Source organism: Myotis nattereri (assembly GCF_964212035.1).
Source record: "Myotis nattereri genome assembly, chromosome: 20".
Lineage (NCBI taxonomy): Eukaryota > Metazoa > Chordata > Mammalia > Chiroptera > Vespertilionidae > Myotis > Myotis nattereri.
The window spans coordinates 5,932,735-5,959,629 of record NC_138096.1 but is presented as its reverse complement, the minus strand read 5'-3'; the positions used below and the strand labels follow the sequence as shown (position 1 = coordinate 5,959,629).

Here is a 26,895-nt window from a genome sequence, read left to right as displayed (position 1 = left end):
CCGTATATCTATCCATCCACCCATCCATCCACTCATCCATCTGTCCATCCATCCATCTACCCACTCATCTATTCATCCATCCATCCACTCATCCATCCATCCATCCATCCATCCATCCATCCATCCATCCATCCACCCATCTACCCACTCATCTATTCATCCATCCATCCATCCATCCACTCATCCATCCATCCATCCATCCATCCATCCTTCCATCCATCTACTCACTCATCTATTCATCCATCTATCCATCCATCCATCCATCCATCCATCCATCCATCCATCCATCCACTCATCCATCCATCCATCCATCCACTCATCCATCCATCCATCCATCCATCCATCCATCCATCCTTCCATCCATCTACTCACTCATCTATTCATCCATCCATCCATCAATCCATCCATCCATCCATCAAACACATATTGAGCACCTATTATATGCCAGACACAGTGAGGATAGCTATGATTCAAAGACAAATAAGAAAGAGTCTCTAATGTCAAGGGCTTCCCAGTTTGTAGAGGGAGATAGACATGTAAAGAGTTGAGTTATAAGACAGGGTGGTATTCCACTTAAGTAAGATATCTACAGTAGTCAGATTCATCGAGAAAGAAAGTAGAATGGCGGTGTGTAGGGGCTGAGGAAGGGGAAATGGGGACTTACTGTTTAATAGGTACAGAGTTTGAATTTCTGGAAATAAATGATGGTGATGGTTGCACAACAATGTGAATATGCTTAATACCACTGCACCTAAAAATGATTAAAGTGGTAAATTTTATGTCATGTATATTTTACCATAAAACCCCCCAAACAAACAGGGTAGTAACTGCTGTACAGCCCAGGGACCAGTGACCCCTGGAGCCCAAGCCTGGCCCAGCTGGCCGGACACTGCAGCCTGCCTCACCCCCAGACCTTTATGTCCCTGCTTGTCTGGAGGAGTTGTTGGGAGGCTTTAGGAATGAGAGCAAATGGAGGTACAGGATCTGGAGGCACGTTTTACCTATAAGCGCTGGGACAGTTTGCTTCATTACACACGTCCCCTTTCCAGAAGCCATGTGTTCTGTCCACAGTGGGGGCCAAACTAAAGGGGTCATTTGGTGAATGAAGAGCATTCGTAGTTGCCTGTCACTGCCTAACAAAGAGCCCCCAAGCTTGGTTGCTTAAAGCAACAGCCACCCTTTATTTGCTCATGACTCAGTTCTGGGCTGGGCTTAGCTGGGTGCTACCTCAGCTCCATGTGGCACTGGCTGCACTTACCTGTGGGTTTGGGGCTGGAAGAGCCGATCAACATGCCCCCCCCCCCCCCCGCCCATGTATGGCGCCCCAGGTGCATGATGGGGAGAGCTGGGGCTGGCTGGGCCTCCTGTCCTCATGGAACATCATACTTAATGAGTCGGATTGATTTTTATTAAATTCTAATCACCTTCAATCCATGGAGATCTGCAAACATCATTTGGCAAAGTTGCAGGAATTAATAAATAGAAACCACTTAAAAATTAATTATGCTTCTTTTACATTTGCCATCAGTCATTTTACATAATTTACTAGACACTGTAATAGCTTGCTTAGGATTTATAATTTGCTTTGTTTCAAGTGGCATATCATATTCCTGTGCTGCCATATAGTTTCTTTTACTTATCTTTATATGCTAAATTACTTTTATTGATTCTTAAATTGGTTTAACAGAAACACTTATTTCTTGTAAAGCCACAGAAAGTATAGATATCACTATTAGAATATTGTTTATTAAGGCTAATTCTCAAAATTCTTTTTTAATTTTCAAAATGTTTACTCCTATTTTATGGGTTATGTTGAAGTCAGTATACATTTCTAAATTTAAAAGGTTTTGTTCTTTCAAATGCATTATTGTGTTGTTTGGATTGTTTCTCTCAATGATAATTACAATTTTTTTTTATTAAACCATGAACTTTTGGCAGAACATGATTGCTATTATGATGAATATCTAAGTCTTAACAATCAATTCTGAGCACCATCTGCATACCATATTTACATTCTTAGCATTGATGAGACACTCATAATTTTTGTTAAAATAATCAAATTATTTTGTATTGAAGAAATAAAAAGCATTGTATGATTTTGTCTGATTCTTGTGCAATGCAAAAGATGTTCAGGCAATTTGGACTTTGTATAGTAGCAGAGAGCACTTTAGGTTTTTTCCATTATTAATACTAGAGGCCCGGTGCATGAATTAATGCACAGGTGGGGCCTGGCCAGCCTGGTGGCGGGGACGCTGGAGGTTGGCCTACCAGCCCCGCCCTCGATTGGGCTGGTTGGCCAGCTGCAGTGGGCATCATAGCGACCAGTAGTTCTGGTGTTCTGGTCACAGGCTTTTTATATATATAGATCATCACTTATTCTCTGAAAACTCAGAATATTGGGGACTGATATTTAAATGAGACATTAATAAGTGTATCCACACTTGGTTGTCTTTTCTGCCAGTTTGTTTTTAATATTTTAGTTATAAATTCTTAAGTTCAGGAATGTTGAAACAGTACACTTACTACTTACACAAGAATTACAGTGCACAAATACAATAAAAGTAACAACTATGTATTACAAGTGGCATCTACATGACTTCAGTCTAGTGAGAAACCAGATGTGAACGGCCTGGTGTGCTTTGTGGTAAATGAGCACATGAGGGGCCTGTTTATCAATGGCCCTTGTGACAGCCCATGACAGCCTGGATGAATGGGCTCAATTTAGAATTTTAATTAATTATTCATTTTGCTATTGGCTACCATAATCATTATACTATTTACCAGTCAAAACAGAAATCTTCCAGTATGACCACAATCACTGCTATTATAGTAATAAATATTGGCTGGATAAATTATGAGCTGGAAAGCAGATCTCTGAAGTCAAAGGTTCTTTCTGGTTTTGGAGAGATTCTGGAAGGAGAGAGAGTGGCTTTGCCAACAGCAAGGGGAAAGCAGGAAGCGGTTTCCTGCAGACTGGAAAGAGGCTGAGGTCGGGGCTCTGGGGAGAGGCGACCCAGACCCTGCTTTGTGCCAGTGACTGTAGGGGAGGCAAGGCCTCAGGGACATGGCTGTGTGGTGCCCAGGGAGGCTGGAGCCTGGCATGGGGCTTCCTGGTTTCCAGCTAGGAGAGGGCAGGAGGTCAGAGGTGAAAGCTGGGACGTCTCAGCAGGAGCCAGTGGAGACAATGACCAAGGCAGAGGGAGGAACTGCCCAGTGCGTTGGGCTGGGGAAGCCCCCAGAACTGTGCCCGACCTCGTGCGGAGCCAGTGAAGCGGATACTGAATTCCCCGCTACCCAAGCAAGAAGGGCTGCAGTTAGATCTTAGTTATTTCAAACACAGCCCGAACCTCGACAGTGCCGCCTTAGGTGTACGAGGGCAGGCCCAGCACCACGCGGGCCTCCAGTAAACAGAGTCGTCGAGCTCTGTATAGAGCAGTGATGGCGAACCTATGACACCCGTGTCAGAGGTGACACGCGAACTCATTTTTTGGTTGATTTTTCTTTGTTAAATGGCATTTAAATAGATAAAATAAATATCAAAAATGTAAGTCTTTGTTTTACTATGGTGGCAAAGATCAAAAAATTTCTGTATGTGACACGTCCCCAGAGTTCAGTTAGGGTTTTTCAAAATGCTGGCACGCCGAGCTCACAAGGTTCGCCATCGCTGGTCTAGAGTGTCAATGGCAGACGTCCAACTTAGAAATATATATTGTTGAGTAAATTATATGCAAGAAAAAGGTTAAAGTGTCCTGGGGGGTGAGGGGTGAAGGGGACATCTTCAGGTCCTGGTTTGAACAAACCAGTGGTAAAAAGCAATTTTGGGGACCCGGGAAGTACTTTGGGCAAAACCTTTTAACCGTTGTTGAATCTGGGTGATACGTAGGTGAATGGTCACTATACTCATTTTTTTCTACACCTTTAAAAAAAACTCGCAGTGAGGTAGAGGCGGCCAAGTACCAGAGTTCCGGCCAGTGAGATGTAGGCGATCCCTGGGGAGGTCTCCCTCTGCTCTCTCCCAAAGGCATGTCTTCGTGAGCTGAAACCTCGGGGCTCTATTTTTTTTTTCCCTTCCTGTTTGCCACATGGACACGATGCCTGGAGGTGCAGCAGCCTTCTTGTGACCAAGAGAACCAAACCCACAGGCTCAGGATAGCAAGCCAGGAAGGTCAAAGGCGATGGGGACAGTAACGGTGCCATGGAGCTGCTATACCCACCCTGAACGGATTGTCCTGGTTTCCTGTCATATCAGGGGAAGAACCGCTCTACTGAAGCATGGCATAGGGTAGGAACTGTGCTCCCCTCTGAGTAATGGAATCCCTTACTTCCGTGGCTTTATCCCGGAAGACAGACGATTTAAGTAAAAGAGAGAGTGGTAAGGCGTATACCCAGAGCAGGGCTGATTGACAGGTGTGCAACCTCTACAGTTGCCCAGGCTCCTGTACTCAGGAGGGCCTCACACTCGGCTTGGCGCTCTGCTCTTGCTATCTTGAAATTCTTAATAATTTTTCAACAAAAGACAGCCCTGCGTTTTCATTTTGCGCTTTGGTGCAGCTACGTATGTAGCCGATCTTGATTAAATGCTCACCTGTTGACCGCTCTGTCAGTAGCCAGTGGATTTGCTCTAGTTTCTCCGCTTCCCACGGAAAGGGACCCAGCTTCCAACCTGGAGGCCCAGCCGCACAGTCGCAGGCACTTTGGGGCGTAGTGGATGGACAGAATCTGCAGACCTGCCTCTGAGTCTGTCATTCGCTAGGCGCAGGGCCGGCGAGCTCTCTGTAATGTCTGCCTTCCAGCTCCTACAGCCGCTGGAACCCCACCCGTGAACCGTGCGCCCAGCGCACCGCGAGGAGCGCCCATCGTCTGTTTATTTAGTGCCTATTCAGCGCGAGAGACAGGGATTCACTCCAAGCCCAAAGTGGTGGTGTCCTCCACCCGGATCTCCCATCACTTCCCAGGATGGTTCTCCTTGCTTCCCACATCTCCAGACTCACCTGAAACCCGAGTTCCGTCCGGAATGACCTTCGCTGCGTTCACTGCCCTGTAAGACATCCCTCACCCAGGAGGCAGGCTGCGTGCAGGCCAAGATGCCGGGCGCTGGGGCCCAGGGTGCGCACAGTAAGGCCTACCATTGATCGGACGTGCGCCGAGTGCCAGGCTCTGTGCTAGGCTCTTTATTTGTGTTCTCACTTAAGCCTTTAAGTGGGTTTGTAGTGTTCTTATCGCGGCTTTTCCGATGAAGAACCCGAGGTTAAGAAACGTGCAGCTACCTAGGGGTCTGACTCCAGCAGCACGTGCTTGGGACAGTTCCACTCCACCAACACCGGGACCGCGGAGCCCTCGCTGCTGCCTCTTCAGCCCAGAACAGGGCAGGCGCTCGGTTCCCATCCCAAGGTCAGAGGCGGGGAAAGGGGTGGGGGGGGGGGGAGGCGAGGGAACGAGCTCCGGGAGAATTCTGCAGGGGCGGGAAGCCGCGCTGAGCACTAAGAGCATCCCAGTTTGGGAGAACCCAGCCCAGCAACCCTGGGGTCCAAGGGCCTGCCCTGGATCCCCGACCCACGCCAGACCAGCCCCCTCCGCCTCCACGTTTCCGACTCGGGCGACGCTGCGAGAGCTGGGAGGGGCGGCTGACGCCTTTGGGCGCGAGGTGTACACCGTACCCTTCCGCAGCCTCCCACCTCCTCCCGACGCACGTGTTTAAAAAGTCCCCGGTCCTCCCGCCCCAGCGCAGCGCGGGCTCCTGGCGCCGCCGGCCTCCGTTTCCTGCGCGCACATCTGCCCCCGAGCGCCCCGCCGCCCACCTTCCCCAGCCCCCGCGCCGCAGTCCCCGCCCGCGGGGAGGCCGTGCTCGCCGCGCGGGAGCCGAGGGTGGGGCGCCGCGAGGGAGGGGACCCCCGGCGAGCAGCATCCGTGCGCGCAGCGGCCGAGGCGGCGGCAGCAGCAGGTGGAATGGGCTCCGCGGCCAGCAGTTCTCGTCCTTGAGATCCCGCACGACAGCCACTCTGCGGGGCTGGGGCCCGTGCCCTCCCCAGTCCGGTCCCTAGTTTCGGGGAACTTCGGTGACCGAGGCCGGCCGGCCAGGGCCGCAGCTGGGGTCCCGGGGGCGCACAGCAGCCCTGGCCGCGGCGTTCGGAGCTCAGGTCCGAGGGGCCCTGGCTCTCCGGCGCCCCGAGGAGCTGCTGTTTGGGGGAAGCCGTGCGGGCTCCGGGGTTCGGGGGGAGCTGGAGCGCGCCCGCCCCCGCCCCTGGACGTGGGAGGGTCCTGAGCGGCGCTCGCCTCCCCGCTTCAGCTTCGGAGCGGACAGCGCCGGGCTCTTCCCGGCGTCGGGAGCCCGCGCCACCCTCGCACCCCGCGCCGCGCTGGTCCGGAGGGGTCCGCTGGCCGGCAGCCATCTGCAGGACTTCTCCGCGGATCTGATCTCGGACACTGGGAGACAGTTCCCGCCAACGACGCTCGGGGCACCTGGCCCTGCCCGTGCGGGCGGGCTGGCCTCCCGGGTCGCCGGCGCCTGTGGCTTCGCTGACCTGGAGTCTCCGCGTGGCGCGCCGCCTCCCAGCCGCTGGCCTGCCGGGGAGGGTGCCGGCGCGGCTCCCTTCTGGTCCGGTCTGGAGGGAGCGCGGCCGCTGAGGGGGACCTTGGCCTTCTAGGGGCATCGCTGTGTGTGGCGGGATTGGGTGCAGGCGGTCCGGCCGCCGGCCATGGCCTTCACTTTCGCCGCTTTCTGCTACATGCTCTCCCTGGTGCTGTGCGCTGCGCTCATCTTCTTCGCCATCTGGCACGTGAGTAACCGGCAGCGGCTTCTAACTCTTTGCTTTCGCCCCAAACGCGCTCCTGTCCGCCCCCTTCCCCAGTTTCTCTAAAATGCCATCTCACTGTCTCTACACGGTGAGTGTGGGCGGACCGGGAGGCCGGCGTGGCGCATCTGCAGGGTGAACCCTCTGTGGCTCCCTGTCCCGGCGGCGCGGGAACAGTTCGCGGCCTCCCATGGAGGCCAGGGGCCCCCGGCACGTTCTCGGTGACCTGGCCCCTGGTGGAGGCTTTGGGACCCCTGGGTTCCCGGGCAAGGCACCCTTGCCAGGGCCTGGCCAACATCTGGGGCCCCAGGAGTGGTGATGACAGCCCCCGCGCCTCCCTTCTTCCCCTGCCCCCTCCCTCCTGCCCGCAGGAGAAGCTCGGCAGTTGGGCCAGCAATTAGTCAAGTAACTATAACAACTAAACATTTAAAATGTCAGCATCTGCGGTGGCTGCGTTTAGACATAATTGGCGACAAAGTGGAGAGACTAAGGGAGTGCCTTGTAAGAAAGTAGCGAGGCAGGGCCGGGGAGGGGAAGGACCACCAGGTCATGGGGGTTGATGTGGCCGCAGAGAAAAGTGAGGAGGTGGGGGGGGGGGGGAGCAGGGATGAGTGAGGCGCAGGAAAGTCAGGCAGAGAGAGGCAGAGAGGAGCAAGTTCCCTCCTTTGCTCTTCAAGCGCTGAGCCATCCAACTCCTGACTCCCGAAGGTGCAGGTGGCAGACCATGGCGGGCAGCATCCCTAGTGGGCACCAGCTTTCCTGCCATCCCTCCAGGGGGCTCCCCCATTGAGGGTCGTCGTTCCAATGACACAGGTGTGCTGTGGGGACAGGAAATGGGCTGCTTCTGAATAGACCCAGCAAGAGAGCAGAAGCCAGGGCAAAGGAGCGCTAGTCCTCTTATCAAGGCTGCAGCACTTGGCAAGTCTGCCAACTCTACTTCCTCCTTCCACGCAGCTTACGCTCTCCGCCCTTCCCCATCAGGGAGCTGGTGGCCAGGATGGCTAAGGTCAAGCCATGTAGCAGGAGCACCCACAGTGTATAGTCTCCTGCCATTAACAGCCTTGCCCTGCCCAGCAAGTCCGGGCTCAGGGGGCAGGGGGTCCTGAGACGAATTCCCTGGGGGCGGCCTGGCCCTGGGGAGCCTTGGAGAGCACGCATGCTCTCTACGTGGGAGATGACCCAGAATCAACACCAGGAGAAAGTTGCAGGCTGGGTGAGATGCGGTGTTTAGGACAAGTGGTTTAAAATGGAACTAAGCAGCTAGAGCATCTGTTACATGGAGGAGAAGGGGCCCCGGGGAGGAGAAAGGCTTCCAACCACGTCACCTTAGGAAAGAGACCTGCCTGTCGCCTGCCACGTCTCAAACGTGAGAAAGTGGACCTGGCTGATCTCTAAGCTTTCCCTTCTGTCTAAGGTGGTGTAAGTCCATGAGCCAGTTGAGTTAGGGATCGGAGGGTGAGAGAGAAGGAGTCAGACACAGGAATTTCCTGGCGGATCAAAAATCCTTGGAGTGAGAAGTCATGGGATTCGGCTCCCTCTCTTTCTCGGCCCTGGAATTCTGGGTCTCATCTATGGCGGGGCGTTGAGCCTCACAGCTGCTGACAGTTGTTAAGGAAATACAGGGGCGCAGGGCAGATCAGTGTGGCAGACTCTCGCTCATGTGATTCAAAGGAGCTTCCTCTGCTCCTTGGGATTTGACAAGTGACCTGCCTTCCAGGGAGCTAACCACAGCACCCCCTTTTCCCAGAATAACTTCACGGGCTATTTCTTGATGCGTTTGCCTTGGCCAGAGGCGGGCAGGGACCAGAGAACTCCATCAAGCTGTCAGGCATGGAGTTCTCTGAACTGGCTCCTGGAGCAGGGCAGATAACCAGAAGGCATAATTGCCTCTCACTCGGGGGCAGATGATAAATAATTGGAGAGCAGGTTGATTCAATGGACTGCTTGTGCCGTGGTTGACTAATAGACATCCGAACCCAAACCGGGCATGGATGGCCCTGATCCCACGTTGGCCCCTGCTCTCCAGGTCTCCAGCGTTCGCCCCCTGGTCCAGGGGAAGCTGAATGGTCAGAACCCAAGGCTGGGTCAGGTCCTGGCACCCAGTGGAGGTGGCAAGATTCCAGCATCTAAGAATAAAAAAATTTGTGCTCGTGGAATCCAAATGCCAATGACACTTCCCAAGTCTCAGCCCCCCTTCCTTTCCGAGTCTTTTCCTTCTCCCTCTCCCAATAGAGCCGCCGGAAACCATGATTGGGTTCCTGACTCTCGGAAGGGAAAGCCTGAGGCGCATCGATCTCAATGCACAGTGTATGTGGGGATATTGGTTACACGGTGACATTATTTCACCCAAAATCTAGGAGAAGGAGTTCTGTATTAGGCTCTGCGCTTGCTTACTTCCCAGCTCCCTGTAGTCCATGGATGCCCGGGTTCTTGTTCCAGCATCTAGAAGGGTTCAGGAAACCTGGAGAAGGGCTGTGTGTAACTTACTAAAGAGTCCAGGGACGAAGCATAACTTTGAAAGGCATTTGGGGGTCAGAGGAGCCTAGCTAAAGAAACTAAGATCTCCTCGTCTCAGGACCCCATGCTTTTTATTAACACACATTGTCCTGCGGCGAGGCAGAGATACACACTTCAAAGGGTCAGGTTTCATTTACAGAGTCCACTGTCAGATTGGAAGAATTAGCCTTCGGCTGTTCAGGCGTTTGGCCAGTAGGAGGCAATAACATGTAGATTACGATGCCTTGAGCTGTCTGGCAGCAAGCAATCATCCCTTTTCAGGTTTGGGGAAATGGCCTCACCACTCCAGATGATTCAGCCCTTGCTGACGTGCTGGAATTGGCTCCCGGCACATGGATAATTCTTGATGTGATGAGCCATATTGATTGCTTAGCATGTATTGACATCCCAAATAAGGAATTGGGCACTCGACAACATACAGCAATTAAAAGGCCTTCCCCCTGCCATGCCTAGGCTGTAAGATGAAGATGGCACGTTTTTCTTATTTAATTGCACATTCCTACTTAGGGGTAATACTAGTAGCTGCTATGCATTGAGTGTCTGCAGTAGGCGAGTTCTAGGCTCTTAAGAACCTCTCCGATAGACTTCCAGCTGATAACCTCTCTCTTCTTCCCACTAAGGGCCTGGGAGCGAAGATGGATATGGCCAGCCTTAAGCACAACATTTTTTTCAGGGCTTGTTGTTTACTTTGCAGATTTATCTTCATTTGTTTTCAAATGAAAGTGTTTCAGATTACCAATTAATCTCTTTTATATCAGCCACTATCTTTGAGTACAGTTGTCACATTTCAAAGGTGCAGCATAAAACTGAGTTGGGTGTGTGTGTGTGTGTGTGGCTTTGCATACCTTCAGGCACATGGCCTTCTATTGTCCAGGCAGCTCAGTTAGTCCTCACAACTGCCTTTTATAGATGAGGAAACTGTGGATCAGAGAGGTTCTGAAACTTGCCCAAGGTTGCACAGCTGGTGTGTGTGGGAACTGGAATTTAAGCGGAGTTTGAGACTCTTATGCCCATGTCCTTTTTCTAAGTCTAGTAACTGTCATTGGATTGTTTAACTCTGATAATAGCGGGTAATGTCTTCATCCAAAGGATAGAAACTTTTCTCTGTATAAAGAAAATATTTGGAGTTGAAACAACAAGAAGATACTAAAACACACTCCATGTCCTTTTTTTAAAAGAGGACATTCTATTTCATTTTCTCAAAATTACTTTTTCTGCTTATACAAGGATATAGGTCCATTGCTCAAAAAATTGAAAATACAGGGACATATAATGGAACAAAATCACCACTAATCTTATCATCCAGACAAGATTTGGGTGTCTTCTCTTCCAGTCATTGTGTGTGCGCGCGCACTTCTAAAAATTGCATGTGGGTGTTTGGAAGAAAAAAACGTTCTAATGGTTTTCAGATGTGAAGTGGGGTCTGTTTCCAGCCAACACGAAATGAACAGTGTTTCCGGGAAGAGCGCTCAGCCCAGCTTGGCCTGATTGCAGGTTGTTTATATGCACACAGATGAAACCATCCTTTGCAAAGATGCATGACCAGTTATTCCAGGTTTTTAACTTTTAAAGTTTCTTTTAATGTCGAGTCACATTTTAACACTCCAAGTTGCGACAGCATACAAAGAAAAGAAACCCCCAACAGCAAGTCTTTGGATCCGGAGCAGCACTTGTTATGGGAGAGTTTTAATGGGTCCCAACTGATGCTAACAAGTACACACTCACTGAGCAGCGGTGCTGCAGGGCAAGAGGTCTGCGCCTCCCAGCCAGCCCCGCTCTCATAGATTCAGCCACTGGAAACCCAGCAAACTGCTCCGTTTCTCTAATTACCCATCTGGAAACAAAACATGGGTTTATGGGAAATGGTAGGATGCCTGGGGTTGACAGTAGCCTGCCTGCCTTCCTCCCACTTCTCCCTCCCTTCCTTCCTCCCACCCTCTCTTCTTTCCTTCCTTTTGCTAATCCTCACCTAAAGATATTTTTTCCCATTGAGTTTTAAAAAAATACATTTTTATTTATTTCAGAGAGGAAGGGAGAAGGAGAGAGAGATAGAAACATCGGCGATGAGAGAGAATCATTATTCGGCTACCTCCTGCACGCCCCACACTGGGATCGAGACTGCAACCCGTGCATATGCCCTGACAGGGAATCGAACCAGGGACCTCCTGGTTCATAGGTCAACGCTCAACCACTGAGCCACGCCAGCCGGGCTCACCTGCACTTCTCCTAATGGCACTTGGAATCTAATTAATTCCCATAAAGGTCACTGGAAACGTCAAGTGCACCATTAGAGCCTGAGCTGGTCTCTGAGCACCAACCCAGGGCCAAATGAGGAGGCTGGCAGGTACTGATAACTTGGCACAGGAGGAGAGGCAGCCACGAGACAGCCCTACTCAGGCTGCCGGAAAGCCAGACTACCAGCCGCTGAGAAAGATCTCTACGTCAAGAGCAAGCGGCAGACTGTGACGGAGCCACCGCCTTCCCGTGTGCTCAGCCCCACGGGATCGGGCGCTCAGCATCTGGGTTGGGACCCTCCCTGCTACAGGGCGTGGATGTTGAAGGTCAAGGGTGGGACCCCCTGGATCTCCTAGGACAGGGACTTGCGACATTTTTCCTTGCATGGCACCCAACATCTCATTACTGAAATTCCACCGCACACCAAAAAAGTTTTTCCCATCTGACAAAAAAATGGGCATCAGTCTGATTGATTCATGCTAGAAGGCTATTGTTGTGTTGGCTGTTGTCATTTTTTTTTTTAATTTTTTTTTTTTACTTGACGATCTAAGGGAAGAGAGGTCAGTGCCCCTGACAAAATAGTCAGGTACTGCATTGTCTAAAAATTCCTGCAGCACACCCGGTGAAAACCGCTGTCCTGGGACCATGGCCACATCAGAGTGGGGTTAGAGGCCTGTCGCCCGGTGGTATCGCCCTGCCCCGCCGCCATCTCAGAGCCCCAACTCCACAGCTGGGCTGCATGGCCTCCTGGGTAGGCGGATGTATTCCTCTTTCCCCGGGGAAAGACTTCTGCCCTCGTGGATCTAAATTCTACACATTCTCACACACTGTCTGGCTCGAGTCTCAGCATTGTTGTCTCAGCTCCCTGCAGCCCGTGCGTGGCACACGCGTGGGGAAGCCTGTGTGGCTCCCTGGCCTTGGGCACCGGTGACCTTGTACACAGTCTCTGAGTGAAGCAGAAGCGATGGAAGACAGGCCCCCTCCGGCCCAGGTCCCGCACCCGCAGAACATGGGAGGACACATGAGCACGCATGGAGCAGGTGGCTGGGGGCGCTCAGACCGGAGCAGCAGGAGTGAAATCACCTCTTCGGCAGGCACCTTTGGCTTTCGAACCCAGAACCTCCCAGGTCCCGCCCTTTGGGACGGGGCTCCAACCAACCGAGCCACCGGCCAGGGTTCTGTTTTTGTCCCGGCTGCGGACGGCCGTCGCTTGCAGAGGAAGCAGGCTGGCTCCCTGGGACACAATTGGGAGGATGACTTTATTTTCTAGTTTCTTTAAACGGCCTTGAGTCACCAAAACGGCTTAAAAAAACAAACCAGATTTGTAAAAATGTGATTTCACTCACACACACACACACACACACACACACACGCACACGCAATTACCGCCACAACAAAAAAATTTTCCCTAGCAATGAAAACCCCTTGCTTTCCTGGCCGTAAGTGCGGGGCTGATGAAATTTGCCTTGTTTCTGTCCGCCTGGGGTTAGGTTGGGAGGCGGGTAGGTGCGGGAGGCGGGGAGGGCCTGCGTGTCCATTTGCAGTCACCATTTGGGCTGCACGCCTTCGTGGGAGCAGTGAACCCACACATTTCCCCAACCATTGTTTGCGTCCCGCCAGCCAGGGATTGTGAATCCCTTGCTTTCCAGTTCTCGGCTTTTCCATTTGGGCCAGTGGTTCTCAACCCGTGGGTCGCGACCCCCTTGGCGGTCGAACGACCCTTTCACAGGGGTCGCCTAAGACCATCCTGCAGATCAGATATTTCCATGACGATTCATCACAGTAGCAACATGACAGTGATGAAGTAGCAACGAAAATAATGTTATGGTTGGGTCACAACATGAGGAACTGTATTTAAAGGGCCAGAAGGTTGAGAACCACTGATTTAGATTCTTTGAAGGTTTGGGCCACCCACCACCCAGAGCTCTGCCCCGCCCCCCTCCCCCTCCCCCCCACCCCCTGCCCAGCAGGTGCTCCCGCTGGCCCAGGAGAAGCCTGTGGTTGTTGGGAGTCCCTGGCATCCGAAGGTCCCAGGCCCCGGCTGCTTTCTCTGTCTCCTTCCTTCTTCCCTCCTTGCTCGGTTGCCTTGACCTCCTTTCATTCCTCTCCTTCGCAGGCGTCCTAGCTCTGCCAGAGGCTGTGCCGTGTTCCTTAGCCCAGCTGGAGGGCCAAGGGCTGGGGCGCTGCTGACACCTCCTCCCGCCCCCAGGGCCTCCAGAGCCGTGGGCTGGCATCTCCGAGCACCAGTCCTGGGGACGCTTCTGTGACTGCTGCACGTGGTCCATGTTGACTGTGGAATCCAGCTCTCCCGCCGGGGAAGGGCGCAGGGGAGGGAGGCAGAATGTTGGAGCTGACTTCCTTCTTTTCTCCTTTTTTTTTTTAAAATTTTCCTTATTGGCAACTGATTCACAAACCCTAAAAAAAGGAGCCGATAGCAACATAGCCAGCTAGCTGTAGCAGCCCAGATGGTCTCCTATATAATAGAGACATTTGTATCTGGGATGAAAAAGAAAAGTATTTAAATGTGTTCTGCGAACCTTATTGAGAAAAGGGATTAGCAACTGCATTCAGGGGTTGTGGGTAGGGACGTAGCCGCATGATTCTACCCTCCCCCCCCCCCCCCCCCCCCCCCCCCCGCAATGCAAAGCTGAAGAAAGAGGAACTGGGAGGTGGAAGGCCTGGTATGGGGGGCGGGGGGAGTCAGGGAGGGGAGAGAGATTCTGAGGGCACCACACTCACTGCCTGGAGGCCCCAGATAACCCGGGTGTGTCACGGGCAGAGGGTCCAGTGTGTGTGTGTGGGGGGAGGGGGGGATGCTACCTGTCCATCCAGAGGTACTGCCAGTTGGGGGTGGGCGGAGGGCGGGGGTTTCATAGCAGCTGCAGGCAGGCCAGGGCCAAAGAGAACCAACTCGTGCCAACCATTTCTAAATTCTACACCAAAGGGATACACAGAGGCTCCTGCTCCCCTCCCCTCCCCTTCTCTGCGTTTACCTGGGAATGGCTCAGGCTCCGTGACTCTCACAGGCGGGCGAGACCCTCCCAGAGCTCATCCTGTCCTCACAGTCCTGCTCTCACTGCCCTCGTCCAGGGGCCTGGGACTCCTTGTCCGACAGGCGTTCCGAATTGTGGTGCATCAAGCTGACCTTTCATGAGGACGGGCGGGGAGGTGACCCTGGGAAGGGGCTGGTCACAGCCGCTGAGCTGGAGCGCGCTGGGGGCTGTGGGTGGGAGGGACAGTCTCCGGGAGCCGGCAGGATTTCCCATCTGGGTTGGGGTGGGGACCAGATGCCGCAGGGCTGAGAGTCACCTCGTCATCGTGGCCGGGCCACGGCGTACCCCGGGATTGCTTTCCGTGGAGGTTCTGGTGAGGGACCTGCGCGGAGGCCCGCAGAGCAACAACAGACACTAAGGGCTGACAGGAGAGAACTGGCTGGCGGGAGGCGCGTCCGGCCTTGACATCCTGTCTCTCCTTGGCTGACAGTGTGAGAACGAGTCTTGCCTTAGAAGGGGGCCCGCAGCTAATGGGGCTGCCACCGCGAGGCGCTCCCCAGCGGTGGGTGCAGGCGGGTCTGTGCGTCTCCGAGGCCTGTGGTTGCTGGGCCTGTGCACAATGAAGGGGCCGAGCACAGTGGTCTCGGCTCCCGCCCAGCCAGGATTGGTCCTTGGCTGCTTGCTCCGTGCGCCTCTTTCCTCTCCTGTTCTCCCGTCAGGGTTTCTCTTTTCCGATGGCCTTCCTGGGCCTTCGCTGTCAGATACCAGGGTACGGGAGTGCCAGTGAAGGTCCTTAGAAATCAGTGCCGGCCACCTTCCTCCACAAAAGGAGTCATGGCGAAGGGGCAGGAGGGCCCTAGAGCCGTGGCACTGAGTAGCCGGGTCAGATCACCGCCCCCCTCTCTCTCTTTTGTCCTTGACGTGCCCCTAGGGCAGTGATGGCGAACCTTTTGAGCTCGGCGTGTCAGCATTTTGAAAAACCCTAACTTAACTCTGGGGCCGTGTCACATATAGAAATTTTTTGATCTTTGCAACCATAGTAAAACAAAGACATATTTCTGATATTTATTTTATATATTTAAATGCCATTTGACAAAGAAAAATCAACCCCAAAAAATGAGTTCACGTGTCACCTCTGACACGCGTGTCATAGGTTCGCCATCACTGGCCTAGGAGGCTGGGGAGCCATCCAGTCTGAGTGTCGGTTGCTGGCCCGCTGGCTGGGCTGAGCGGGGGGAACGACAGGGATCGCCAGGCATCCTTTTGCCCTCTCCACCCCCCCCCCAAGGACAGGCACCTGGGTGTGCCCTCCCACCGGACTGCACTCAGAGGGGAGCAGTAACTCCCCAGGAGAAGCCACACCAGGGCAGGAAGTGGGGGTCCTTCACTGCCCGCCTCTTCAGTCTACCTGTCACCTCCCCTGCGTCCAGGTCCCCTTCGTGTTGCCCAGACCCTGCGATGTGTGCTCCCCCGTGAGCTGCAGAAGAGGGTCTGATTGATTTTCTTTCTCAGCTTGATGGGGAGCCGCTGCCCCCCTTCTCCCCCAGCCAGGAGGTGTGGCCCCGAATGTTGTCCTTTAGCGCACAGGCCGCCTACCGCCCCTGAGCCAGGTCTCCGTCATCATGAAGACAGCGTGACGCGCTCCCCTGGCACACGGCTCGCCCTCCGCGCCCACAGCCCTGATGGAGACACGCGGACGCGGGCTTGGCGTGGATGTAGCAGAGCCCACGAAAGGAGCAGCAGCCGAGTGACTCAAGAACAGGAAAACGGGGTCTGGCCACTTGGGTGTCTCCCAGCATGTTCGGCCCCAAATTCCAAGGAGGCATGAATGGTGACGTGAAGCCCGGCTCTTCCTTTTCCTCTTGGAAAAGCCGACTCAGCCCCTCCCCCCAGACCCCCCCTCTTCCCGACAACCCCCCCATCGCCCACACCTAGACTCTGCCGGGTGGATGTGCTCCGTTTCCACCCCGGCGCCGTGCAGGTCCATGCAGTGCGCGCCCTCCACGTTCCCGCCAGGAGCCTCCCCTCCCGTTAGTGGAGCTGGCAGCTCCTGCCGCTGCACAGGGAGAGCCTTTTGCTCTGCACATGGGAGGCAGCATCCGCCGTGTCCCCGGGGTGGGGGAGGCGATGTTGTGGCTCCGAACCGCGCTGCATGCTGGCGCCTCCGTTAAAATCAGCTCCCGCCCTCCCAGGCTGGCTCCGAAGGAGCAGGATGAGGCTGGACGGGGCAGCATCGTTAAAGCCCCGGGAGAAATGATGTTCCCGAGCTGTCGGTCGCACTGAGCCACGGGAGGCCAGGCAAGCGCTGGGCCCGGGACAGGACAGACGGCCGCAGAGAGAGCAGCCCCCAGCGGCGCCACACAGACTTCGGTGGCCGGGAGCTCCTGCTCCATCTGCCCTCCCCCGGGTTTCAGCGTTTCCTTTCTCCTATTAAGACGCCAAGGAACATTCTTTAAAAATCTTCCCCCCAGGATATTTTCCCATTGATTTTTAGAGAGAGTGGAAGACAGAGAGGAACATCGATGTGAGAGAAACACACATCCTTGACTGGAATCGAACCCGGGACCCTTCAGTCCGCAGGCCAATGCTCTATCCCCTGAGCCAAACCGGCCAGGGCAAGGAACATTTTATTGAAGAAAGAAAATGGAGAAGACAAACCAAATCCCAATCCAGGAAAGGGTTTGGGTCCAGTGTTGCTGGGGAGCATGTGTGTTGACACACGGTGCCCTGCCCGCAGCTGGCGGTGCGCGGATCCTGGGGTTCCGGATCCCCAGAACAGCGCTCTTCCTCGGGCCCGGGAGTGTCCTCAGGCAGCCGGCCGTGTCTCAGAGCAGCTGACGTGCAGAATAAAGGCACGTCTCCTTGGTCTCCACCGCTGTGCCGACGAAGGATCCAGAGAGCAAGTCCTCGCTAACGTCATCCATAGGTTCTGTGGCTTGAGGGACGTGATGTACCAGGAAATCAACTTGACCCCGACCTTGACGGGTCCCCTGGCTTGAGTGGGAGAGGGACGGGCTGAACGGGAGCACTCCCTGCTGCCTGTCTTGGACCTTCCGTGTCTTCCCCTCTTTATTGTTGTGGGGGAGCCTGCTGAGACCCCCCCCTCCACCCCCCAGCCGCAGGGTGGCACTGTGTGTGTGTGTGTGCCCTCGGTCCCTCGCCAGCCTCAGCCCAGGAGGTGGGCGCGGGGACAGCTGAGGCCCCGCTTCCTGTGCGCCCGCTGCTCGGAGTCCTGAAGCAGCAGGTGCCCCAGAGGCAGTTGCCGGGCGCTGCTTAGCAAAGCCCTTTCTTTGCAGCGGATGCTGGTGTCAAGTTCGCTGGGGGAAGCCACGTGTGATTCAGACTCCGGCAGCGTTTTGTTCCTGTGAGCGTCTGAATAATTTATTCGCCCTCAGCCTCCCCACTGCCTCTCCCATCCATTCTCCGCTCATTAGCGTCTGTGCCCAGAGCGGGAAGAGACTGGCGAAGTGACAGGACCCCGGCCCCTGTGCTGGGAGTTGGGGCAGCGGGAGCAGTACTGAGCCCCCCCCCCCCCCCCTCTGCTGAGCCACACGTCCCAGGGAGCTGTTTCAGCGTCCTGTGCTCTGTAGGTAGACTGTTTCTTTTTTTTTTTAAAAAAAATATATTTTATTGATTTTTTACAGAGAGGAGGGGAGAGGGATAGAGAGTTAGAAACATCGATGAGAGAGAAACATCGATCAGCTGCCTCCTGCACACCCCGCCCTGGGGATGTGCCCGCAACCCAGGTACACGCCCTTGACCAGAATCGAACCTGGGACCCTTGAGTCCACAGGCCGACGCTCTATCCACTGAGCCAAACCGGTCAGGGCATAGACTGTTTCTTAAAAGAGAATGATTGCCCGGCCAGCGGGGCTCCGTGGTTGAGTGTCGATTCCCGGTCAGGGCACGTGCCCGGGTTGCAGGCTTGATCCCCAGTGTGGGGCGTGCAGGAGGCAGCTGACCAATGATTCTCTCTCCTCATTGATGTTTCTGTCTCCTGCGCCCTTTCCCGTCCTCTCTCTCTGAAATCAATGGGGGGAAAACATACTAAAAAAGAGAATGATTGGCATTTCTGATTTCTTACAGTCCTAGAACGACACAGGTAGCAGAGGGTCTCTGATGAGAGGAAGCCGCGCGGTGGGTAGGTCTTCCACGTCGGGAGAGAGAGCCCGGCCCTGGGACGTGAGAGGCTGGGCATCAGGCAGGGGAGCTAGGGACTCGGAAGGGACGCTTGTTCATGCAGCTGAACACCACCGTCCAGAGACGGCCTTGCTCTGAGGCTCCCAAGGGTCCCCGACCTCTACTGTGTCCACCAGCCGTGCTCTGTGGCTCAGACACCTCTGAGGGCCTCTGTCCTCTTGTTGGTGGCTCTAGGCAGGCGTTGGGAGAGGTTTTAGCTCTTATTTTCCTGTCCTCAAGTGCACCAACCAGTTCCACAATATCCCTGTCTGTCAAGGATCCTGGGACAGTAGGGAGGAGCGGAAGGAGGCCTGCCCCGAGGAGACACCAGTCTCCTGGAGAAAACACGTAGAGCAAGCATGTCAAACTCAAAGGCTGACACGGGCCACGTAAACAAGGTTTAAGTGTCTGTGTCGCAAAAATAAACAGCTTCCATTTTCATAGAAACGTAGGTTTATTTCGATAGAGACATGCTGAATGCAAAGGCTGATATAAATGAGTCACCGTTAACATAAAACAATAGAACATTTAAATAAAAATGAATGTTTTTCCTTGAACATTAACTTACCAGACACTGAATAATTGCACAAATTAATAAGCGTAAGGCAAATAAACCTATTTTCCTTGTTCTCCGAAAGAAAGCAAAATATTTCCTGTTGTGCCCACCAAACAAGTCAGTCCAAGACTAATGACGTGGCCATCGGCTGCTGAAATATTCGCTACTAGTGTTAGTGGAGAGAAATGGTGCGCCTGCGCGTAAGGCACATAAGGGAAATGAATGCAACATGAGTATAGTCATCAGTCATTAGCCAGCGTTTTAGTTTGTTATTAATAATTATGTATAAAGGGATATTGTAAAAATTAAATTACAAAATTTTTATTAAAATGTTTCTTACATACTGTTATATTGGCTGGGCCGCAACAATATTCCTTGTGGGCCGCATGCGGCCCGTGGGCCGCGAGTTTGACATGCTCGATATTGAATGAGCAGCTCCACTCCCGTGTGGTGGCTGCTGTGTCCACAGAGCACCCTGTGTGGACACTGGACATTGTACGTTTTGGATGCCGGTTCCAGCCACATCGACGTAGAGGCTCATCTCCACTCTAGGAAAGTGGAGGAAATGCAGTCAGTGGTGAAGTGTAACCACACGGGTCCTGCTTTGGCTCCTGCGGGCCAGTCAGCTGGACTGGAGCGACCCAGGCGGGACTGGAAGGTTTGGGAATGAAGGGAAGGCCGGTGTTCCTGAAGGTCAGGCAGCCGTTTCCCTGTGGTCTAGAGCAGGGGTGGGCAAACTTTTTGACTCGAGGGCCACAGTGGGTTCTTAAACTGGACAGGAGGGCCGGAACAAAAGCATGGATGGAGTGTTTGAACTAATATAAATTCAAAGTAAACATCATTACATAAAAGGGTACGGTCTTTTTTTTTTTTTTTTTTTTTTTTAGTTTTATTCATTTCCAATGGGCCTGATCCGGCCCACGGGCCGTAGTTTGCCCACAGCTGGTCTAGAGGCTCAGGGCACCTTGGGAGAGAGCCACCACTAGGCACAGTAACCAGGGTGTCTCCTAGGCTGGGAGGTGGGAGTGGGTGCAGCCCTGGTAAAGTGTGGGGGGCTGTTTGAACTGTGCTAGAGGCTGAGGGACCTGGGACCCCTTAGACCGAGAGCAGGGCACGGTTCTGCCTTGTAGCTACTGCCCAGCACCTAGCCCGGGACCCACACACAGCAGGCCCCCAACACATGCTCGGCGACTGGGTGTGTGGAAGAGACGGTAAATGCTTCTCGCAGATAATTTCACATCCCAAGCGGTCGCCATGGAGACAGACTCCAGCATATCGGAGAGAGTGGGCTTGGACTGGGTGTTGTCCGGGACCTCGCCGCTCTCACGTCCTGCCTGGCGTCAGGCATGACCTGCTTGTCGAATGGAAGCAGATCCTCCAGTTCCAGGGGGACGGAAAGCATCTTCACCCTCACCTGTGTACCTTCGCGGCCATCCCTTCTTGGTGAAGTCTCTCCTGGCTGCTTAAAGCGATGACTGTCCCATATCCCACAGACACCTGCCTGTTGGAAACAGCCTGGCCTTGAAGTTGAGACCCAGTTTTTCTCTACCCAGCGGTAATGCTCACCCACTGCCACTAGAGGGCCAAGGGTTTGCCCAACCACTAGGATGCCTCCAGTTCAAAGGTCTGGGAAAATGGGAGAGGGGGCCAGTGCCAGTCCCGGAAACCTGCTCAAGCAGTAGACGCTTAGGCAGGCTGGGCGTCTGGGGGGCAGGGGGGTGCAGGAGAAGTTCAGACGCTGCTGCACTCACTGGGGGGGCAGTGGCCGAGGTCTCTCTGTGGCTGCGGAAACCAGGACCATATTGAGCAGCGAACAGTAGGAAACTCCCGTTCTCTTTGCAGCTTATTTCAAAGGAGCAGAAATACTCAGAAGGGCCTGAGGTCCTGGCCAAGAGAAAAAAAACAACACAAAACTGGTAGTTTACTTCCTGCATCTCCCCTCCCTCCCTCTGCCCGGCCGCTCCCTGGCTCCCGTTGTTCCTCCCTCTCCTCCTCTCTCCCGGGTTCCTTCCTTGGGTTTTGCGTTGTTTGGTGAGTGGTCACTGCTGGGTGCTGCTGCGGGTGCTCGGGCACCAGAAGGTGGCTGACCCAGCGCCAGAAGGGAAGTCCAAAAAGACGTGAGAGAGAGGCAAAGAGACGGGGGTGGCCTCGCTCCTCCGCTCAGCCCCGTGCTGGTTGCACCCCGCGTGGAACTCGCCGCCGCCTGCGTTCCCAGCAGCTGTGCAGTCAGTGCTGTGCGGGCCGCCCGTGAAGATGCGTGAGACGCGGCCTCCGTTCCGCAGTGTGCACCCCAGAGCCGGGAGGGCGGTGAGGTTTAGGCCCTGGCCCAGGTACACTGTGGAAGGCTCTGTATGCCAGCATCTGGCCTTGTGGCCGTGGTGGCCAGTGGATGTTTACATCTGTGGTCGCTTAAAAATGTAAAGAAAACCACATCCCACATCCAGTTCATGTCTGCCGCTCCCCGCCCCACCCCCAAATGGAGGATCTGTGTCAGAGTGTATCCTCTTCTCCTGGCTGTCTTTCCCTGAGCAGGCCGATGGACAGGAAGCAGTAGGAAGATGCAAACGAGAAGCAGGAACCATGTATAATTCATAAAGCAGATCATCTCTTGCCCTGGGCAATGTACAGGGTATTTTTGGCTGTGTGCAGGGTACCCCTTTAGGGAAAACAGTTGTATTTAATTCTATGCATATTTATTGAGCGCCCAATTGTCGGCCACTTGTGTTTGGACTTGCAGGAAATATAAAGAGTAAGGTAAGGAACCAGTCCTCAAGGATCTTGCAAGTCGAAGATAGGACATCTACCATAACGCAGCAGAGGTCTGGGGCGCAGGTTCCAATCAGGGTCACACGAGGGCATCGTGGAGGGGTGGCATTTATCTGGGCCCGAGCATTCGACAGACGGAAAGGAGGAGAAAGATGGGATAGTCCACATGGTCAGGATGCATTTGGGAGAACGCTTTCGTAGTAGTTGGCTTGGCTTGTCCATGGAGTATGGACTTTGATTAGGGACTGTCTGACCACCCCCTGCCAGTGGTTGGCAGGAGTTGGCTGAGCGGTGACAGACAGGGACTTGCTTCTGTGTGGCCCAGGCTGTTTCAGGAGGTTCTCACCCAAAATGTGGCTCGCGAGCCGCAGTTTGCCGACCACGGACCTAGGAGAAAGGAAAGCTCAGAAACCTGGCAGAACTGAAAGGAAATGAGCTGTCAAGCCACGAACAGACTTGAAGGAACCTTAAATGCATGTTGCTAAGTGGAGGAAGCCAATGGGAAAAGTCTACCTTCCGTATGATTCCAACTCTGTGACATTCTGGAAAAGGCAGATCTGTGGAGACAAAAAAGACCAGTAGTTGCCAGGGTTTGGGGAGTGAGGGATGGATGGGGGGCACAGAGGAAGTTTAGGGCAGAGAACTGTCCCTGGAACCCGTGACCATGTTACCTTATGCAGGAAAAGGGGCTCTGCAGGTGCGATTAAATGAAGACTATTGAGACGGGGAATTATCTGGGTGGACCCAGTGTAACCACAAAGGCCCTTTTAAGCGGGAAGCAGGAGGGCCAGAGTCAGAGGAGAAGCTGTGATGGTAGAAGATGAGGTCAGCTTGACACACTTTAAAAAATGCATATATATATATAGATTTCAGAGAGGAAGGGGGAGAGAGAGAGAGAGAGAGAGAAACATCAATGATGAGAGAGAATCATTGATCAGCTGCCTTCTGCACGCCCCACACTGGGGATCAAGCCTGCCACCCGGGCATGTGCCCTGACTGTGAATTGAACCATGACCTCCTGGTTCATAGGTCCATGCTCAACCACTGAGCCACACCAGCCGGGCTTGACACACTTTTTAACAGGATTGAAGTGTCCCTGGACTCAGGCCAGCAGGGAGGCTAATTGGATACAAAGTTCCAAGAAATTGCACAAACTCACCAATTTGATTCTAAATACTTGGAACGAGGCCTCTTGAGAACGACATGTAAATTTATGTAAATCACATGCAAATAAGCACCAGAGCCAAGTGGCCTGGCCCTGCTCCCTTACCCAGGGCAGCGGCCCCCCGGTCCTGCTGCCCTTGCATTTAGTTCTATTTGGGGCTCGGGGGCTGTTGTGTTGGCAAAACACTGCGGGGGTGGGCAGTGGACGGAAGAACTGTTTCAGTTTCAACAGCCACGACAACAAAAAAATTCTCTTAGCGAATTGGCAGGCTGTTCACAAGCTGCTTGCTCTTCCCGCCAGGTTTTGGAGGCCCCAGAAACACTCTTCTTGGAAGAAAGAGGTTAGGAAGCGATCTGTCAGGGCCCAAGTCCTGAGATGACCATGGCGGAGCAGGCTCCTTGGCCATCCGGTGGCACCCTGTTGATGCCGCCTGAACTCAGGCCGGGCTGCCCACAGCCTGGGCTGAGATCTGGGCTCCTTGGGCAAAGGCGAGTGGGAAGGTGTGGAGCCCGTGTTCAGCACAGACACTGGCTTGGAGGGGTCCTTAGCTTCCCATGTGTTTGTCCAGAGGGTGGTGGGATCCTGGCGGGAGCTGTGGCCTCGTGGAGGGGCAGAGACCCTGCCAAGCCACAGCCCAGCAAGGAGGGGAGTCAGGGACCTCCTACCGTCGTCTGCTGGAACCTCCTATTGGCCTGACCACAGGGGAAGCCAGAGGGCCAGGAGACAGCAGGTGGAGGAGGGGGGAGAGGGGCCTGGAGGGGCGGATGGAGACTTTTCAGCACAGCTCGCCTTTGTGCAGAAGGAAAGTGGGCATCCAGGCAGGAGGGAGAAGCCTGGGCAGGTCCCTCAGGTCTCACAAATCATTGTCACTGTCACCGTGGGCTCGTGGGCGCTCCCAGCCGCAGGGCGCCGTCGCTAAGGAGCAGCTCAGGTCAGCCGGGGCCTAGGTCTTTGCCAGAGAAGCTGACCTCCGCCTACTGGTTCTCCAGTTGTTACATGCCTGCTGGGGAGATGTGTTAGTGGGAGATTCATGGAAGCGCATTCAAAATCAAGACCGTATTGTCTTGTCTAGCCTCCCCCATAGAACGCTTTTACTGGGTCACACTTTTGTGTTGCGTTCCCGGCAATTCCTGAGATGCTGCAATTAAAACCTAAGCCCGCTTGCTGTCTGCTGGGCTGTGTGTGTGTGTGTGTGTGTGTGTGTGTGTGTGTGTGTGTGTTTTGTGCAGGGAAAGCTTTTTAGATGCGAATGTCGGGGATGGTTGGCCTCACCAAGGAACGAGGATGCTTTTTCTTCATGAACGTGGAGACCCACGCCACTGATTTCTCTCTCCCCTGTAGCATCTGGGCAACTTAGATCCAACATTTTAAGCCGACTGATTTGGCTCCTTGGGGTTTTATTTTTATTTTATTTTTTTTTTAATTTTTTTATTGCTTAAAGTATTACAAAGGGTATTACATATGTGTCCATTTTATCCCCCCGCCCTAGACAGTCCCCCAGCCTCCCCTATCCCCCAGTGTCTTATGTCCATTGGTTATGCTTATACGCATGCATACAAGTCCTTTAGTTGATCTCTTACCCCCCTACCTCCTGCCCCCCAACCCTCCCCGGCCTTCCCACTGCAGTTTGACAATCTGTTTGAGGCAGCTCTGCCTCTGAATCTATTATTGTTCAAAAGTTTATAATGGTCTCTATTATCCATGAATGAGTGAGATCATGTGGTATTTTTCCTTCATTGACTGGCTTATTTCACTTAGCATAATGCTCTCCAGTTCCATCCATGACGTTGCAAATGGTAAGAGTTCCTTCCTTTTTAGAGCAGCGTAGTATTCCATCGTGTAGATGTACCACAGTTTTCTAATCCATTCATCTACTGATGGGCACTTAGGCTGTTTCCAGACCTTAGCTATGGTGAATTGTGCTGCTATGAACATAGGGGTGCATATATCTTTTCTGATTGGTGTTTCTGGTTTCTTGGGATATATTCCTAGAAGTGGGATCACAGGGTCAAATGGGAGTTCCATTTTCAGTTTTTTAAGGAAACTCCATACTGTCTTCCATAGTGGCTGCACCAGTCTGCATTCCCACCAGCAGTGCACAAGTGTTCCTTTTTCTCCACATCCTCTCCAGCACTTGTCGTTTGCTGATTTGTTGATGATAGCCAGTCTGACAGGTGTGAGATGGTACCTCATTGTTGTTTTGATTTGCATCTCTCGGATGATTAGTGACTTTGAGCATGTTTTCATATGTCTCTTGGCTTTCTGAATGTCCTCTTTTGAAAGGTGTCTATTTAGGTCCTTTGCCCATTTTTTGATTGGATTGTTTATCTTCCTTTTGTTAAGTTGTATGAGTTCCCTATAGATTTTGGAGATTAGGCCCTTATCAGATATGACATTGGCAAATATGTTTTCCCACACAGTGGGTTTTCTCGTTGTTTTGTTGATGGTTTCTTTTGCTGTGCAGAAGCTTTTTATTTTGATGTAGTCCCATTTGTTCATTTTCTCTTTAGTTTCAAGTGCCCTAGGAGCTGTATCAGTGAAGAAATTGCTTCGGCATATGTCTGAGATTTTGTTGCCTTTGGATTCTTCTAGAATTTTTATGGTTTCCTGTCGTACATTTAAGTCCTTTATCCATTTTGAGTTTATTTTTGTGTATGGTGTAAGTTGGTGGTCTAGTTTCATTTTCTTGCATATATCTGTCCAATTTTCCCAACACCATTTATTGAAGAGACTATCTTGGCTCCATTGTATGTTCTTGCCTCCTTTGTCAAATATTAATTGAGCATATTGGTTCGGGCCGATTTCTGGGCTCTCTATTCTATTCCATTGATCTATATGCCTATTCTTGTGCCAGTACCAGGCAGTTTTGAGAACAGTGGCTTTGTAATACAACTTGATATCTGGTATTGAGATCCCACCTACTTTGTTCTTTTTCAGGATTGCTGCAGCTATTCGGGGTCTTTTTTTATTCCAGATGAATTTTTGGAGAGTTCGTTCTAGATCTCTGAAGTATGCCGTTGGTATTTTAATGGGAAGTGCATTGAATTTATAGATTGCTTTGGGTAGTATGGACATTTTAATGATGTTGATTCTACCAATCCATGAACACGGTATGTTCTTCCATCTGTTTATGTCTTCCTCTATATCTTTTTTCAACGTCCTGTAGTTTTCTGAGTAGAGGTCTTTTACCTCTTTAGTTAAGATTATTCCTAGGTAGCTTAGTTTTTTTGGTGCGATGGTAAACGGGATTGTTTTTATAATCTCTCTTTCTGAAAGTTCACTATTGGTGTATAGAAATGCCTCAGATTTCTTGGGGTTAATTTTGTATCCTGCTACATTGCCAAATTCATGTATTAAGTCTAGTAGCTTTTTGATGGAGTCTCTAGGGTTTTGTATGTATAATATCATGTCGTCTGCAAATAAGGACAGTTTTACTTCCTCTTTTCCAATTTGGATGCCTTTTATTTCTTCTTCATGCCGAATTGCAATGGCTAACACTTCCAGTACTATGTTGAACAGGAGTGGTGAGAGGGGGCATCCCTGTCTTGTTCCTGTTCTTAGGGGAAATGGTGTAAGTTTTTGTCCATTCAGAATGATGTTGGCTGTGGGCCTGTCATATATGGCTTTTATTATGTTGAGGTATGATCCTCCTACTCCCACCTTGTTGAGAGTTTTTATCAAAAATGGGTGTTG

The 26,895-nt window shown here is 52.7% G+C and overlaps 1 protein-coding gene across 1 annotated transcript in view; it reads left to right on the top strand.

The window, feature by feature from the left end:
• The first annotated feature begins 5,869 nt into the window (after positions 1 to 5,869).
• Positions 5,870 to 26,895, top strand: part of CNIH3 (cornichon family AMPA receptor auxiliary protein 3) — a 50,617-nt gene continuing 29,591 nt past the window's right edge. Inside the window, exon 1 of the mRNA XM_081114367.1 lies at positions 5,870 to 6,776. Within this exon, the coding sequence (XP_080970493.1) occupies positions 6,696 to 6,776 (81 nt within the window). The 5' untranslated portion in view covers positions 5,870 to 6,695. The remainder of the gene's footprint in view (positions 6,777 to 26,895) is intronic.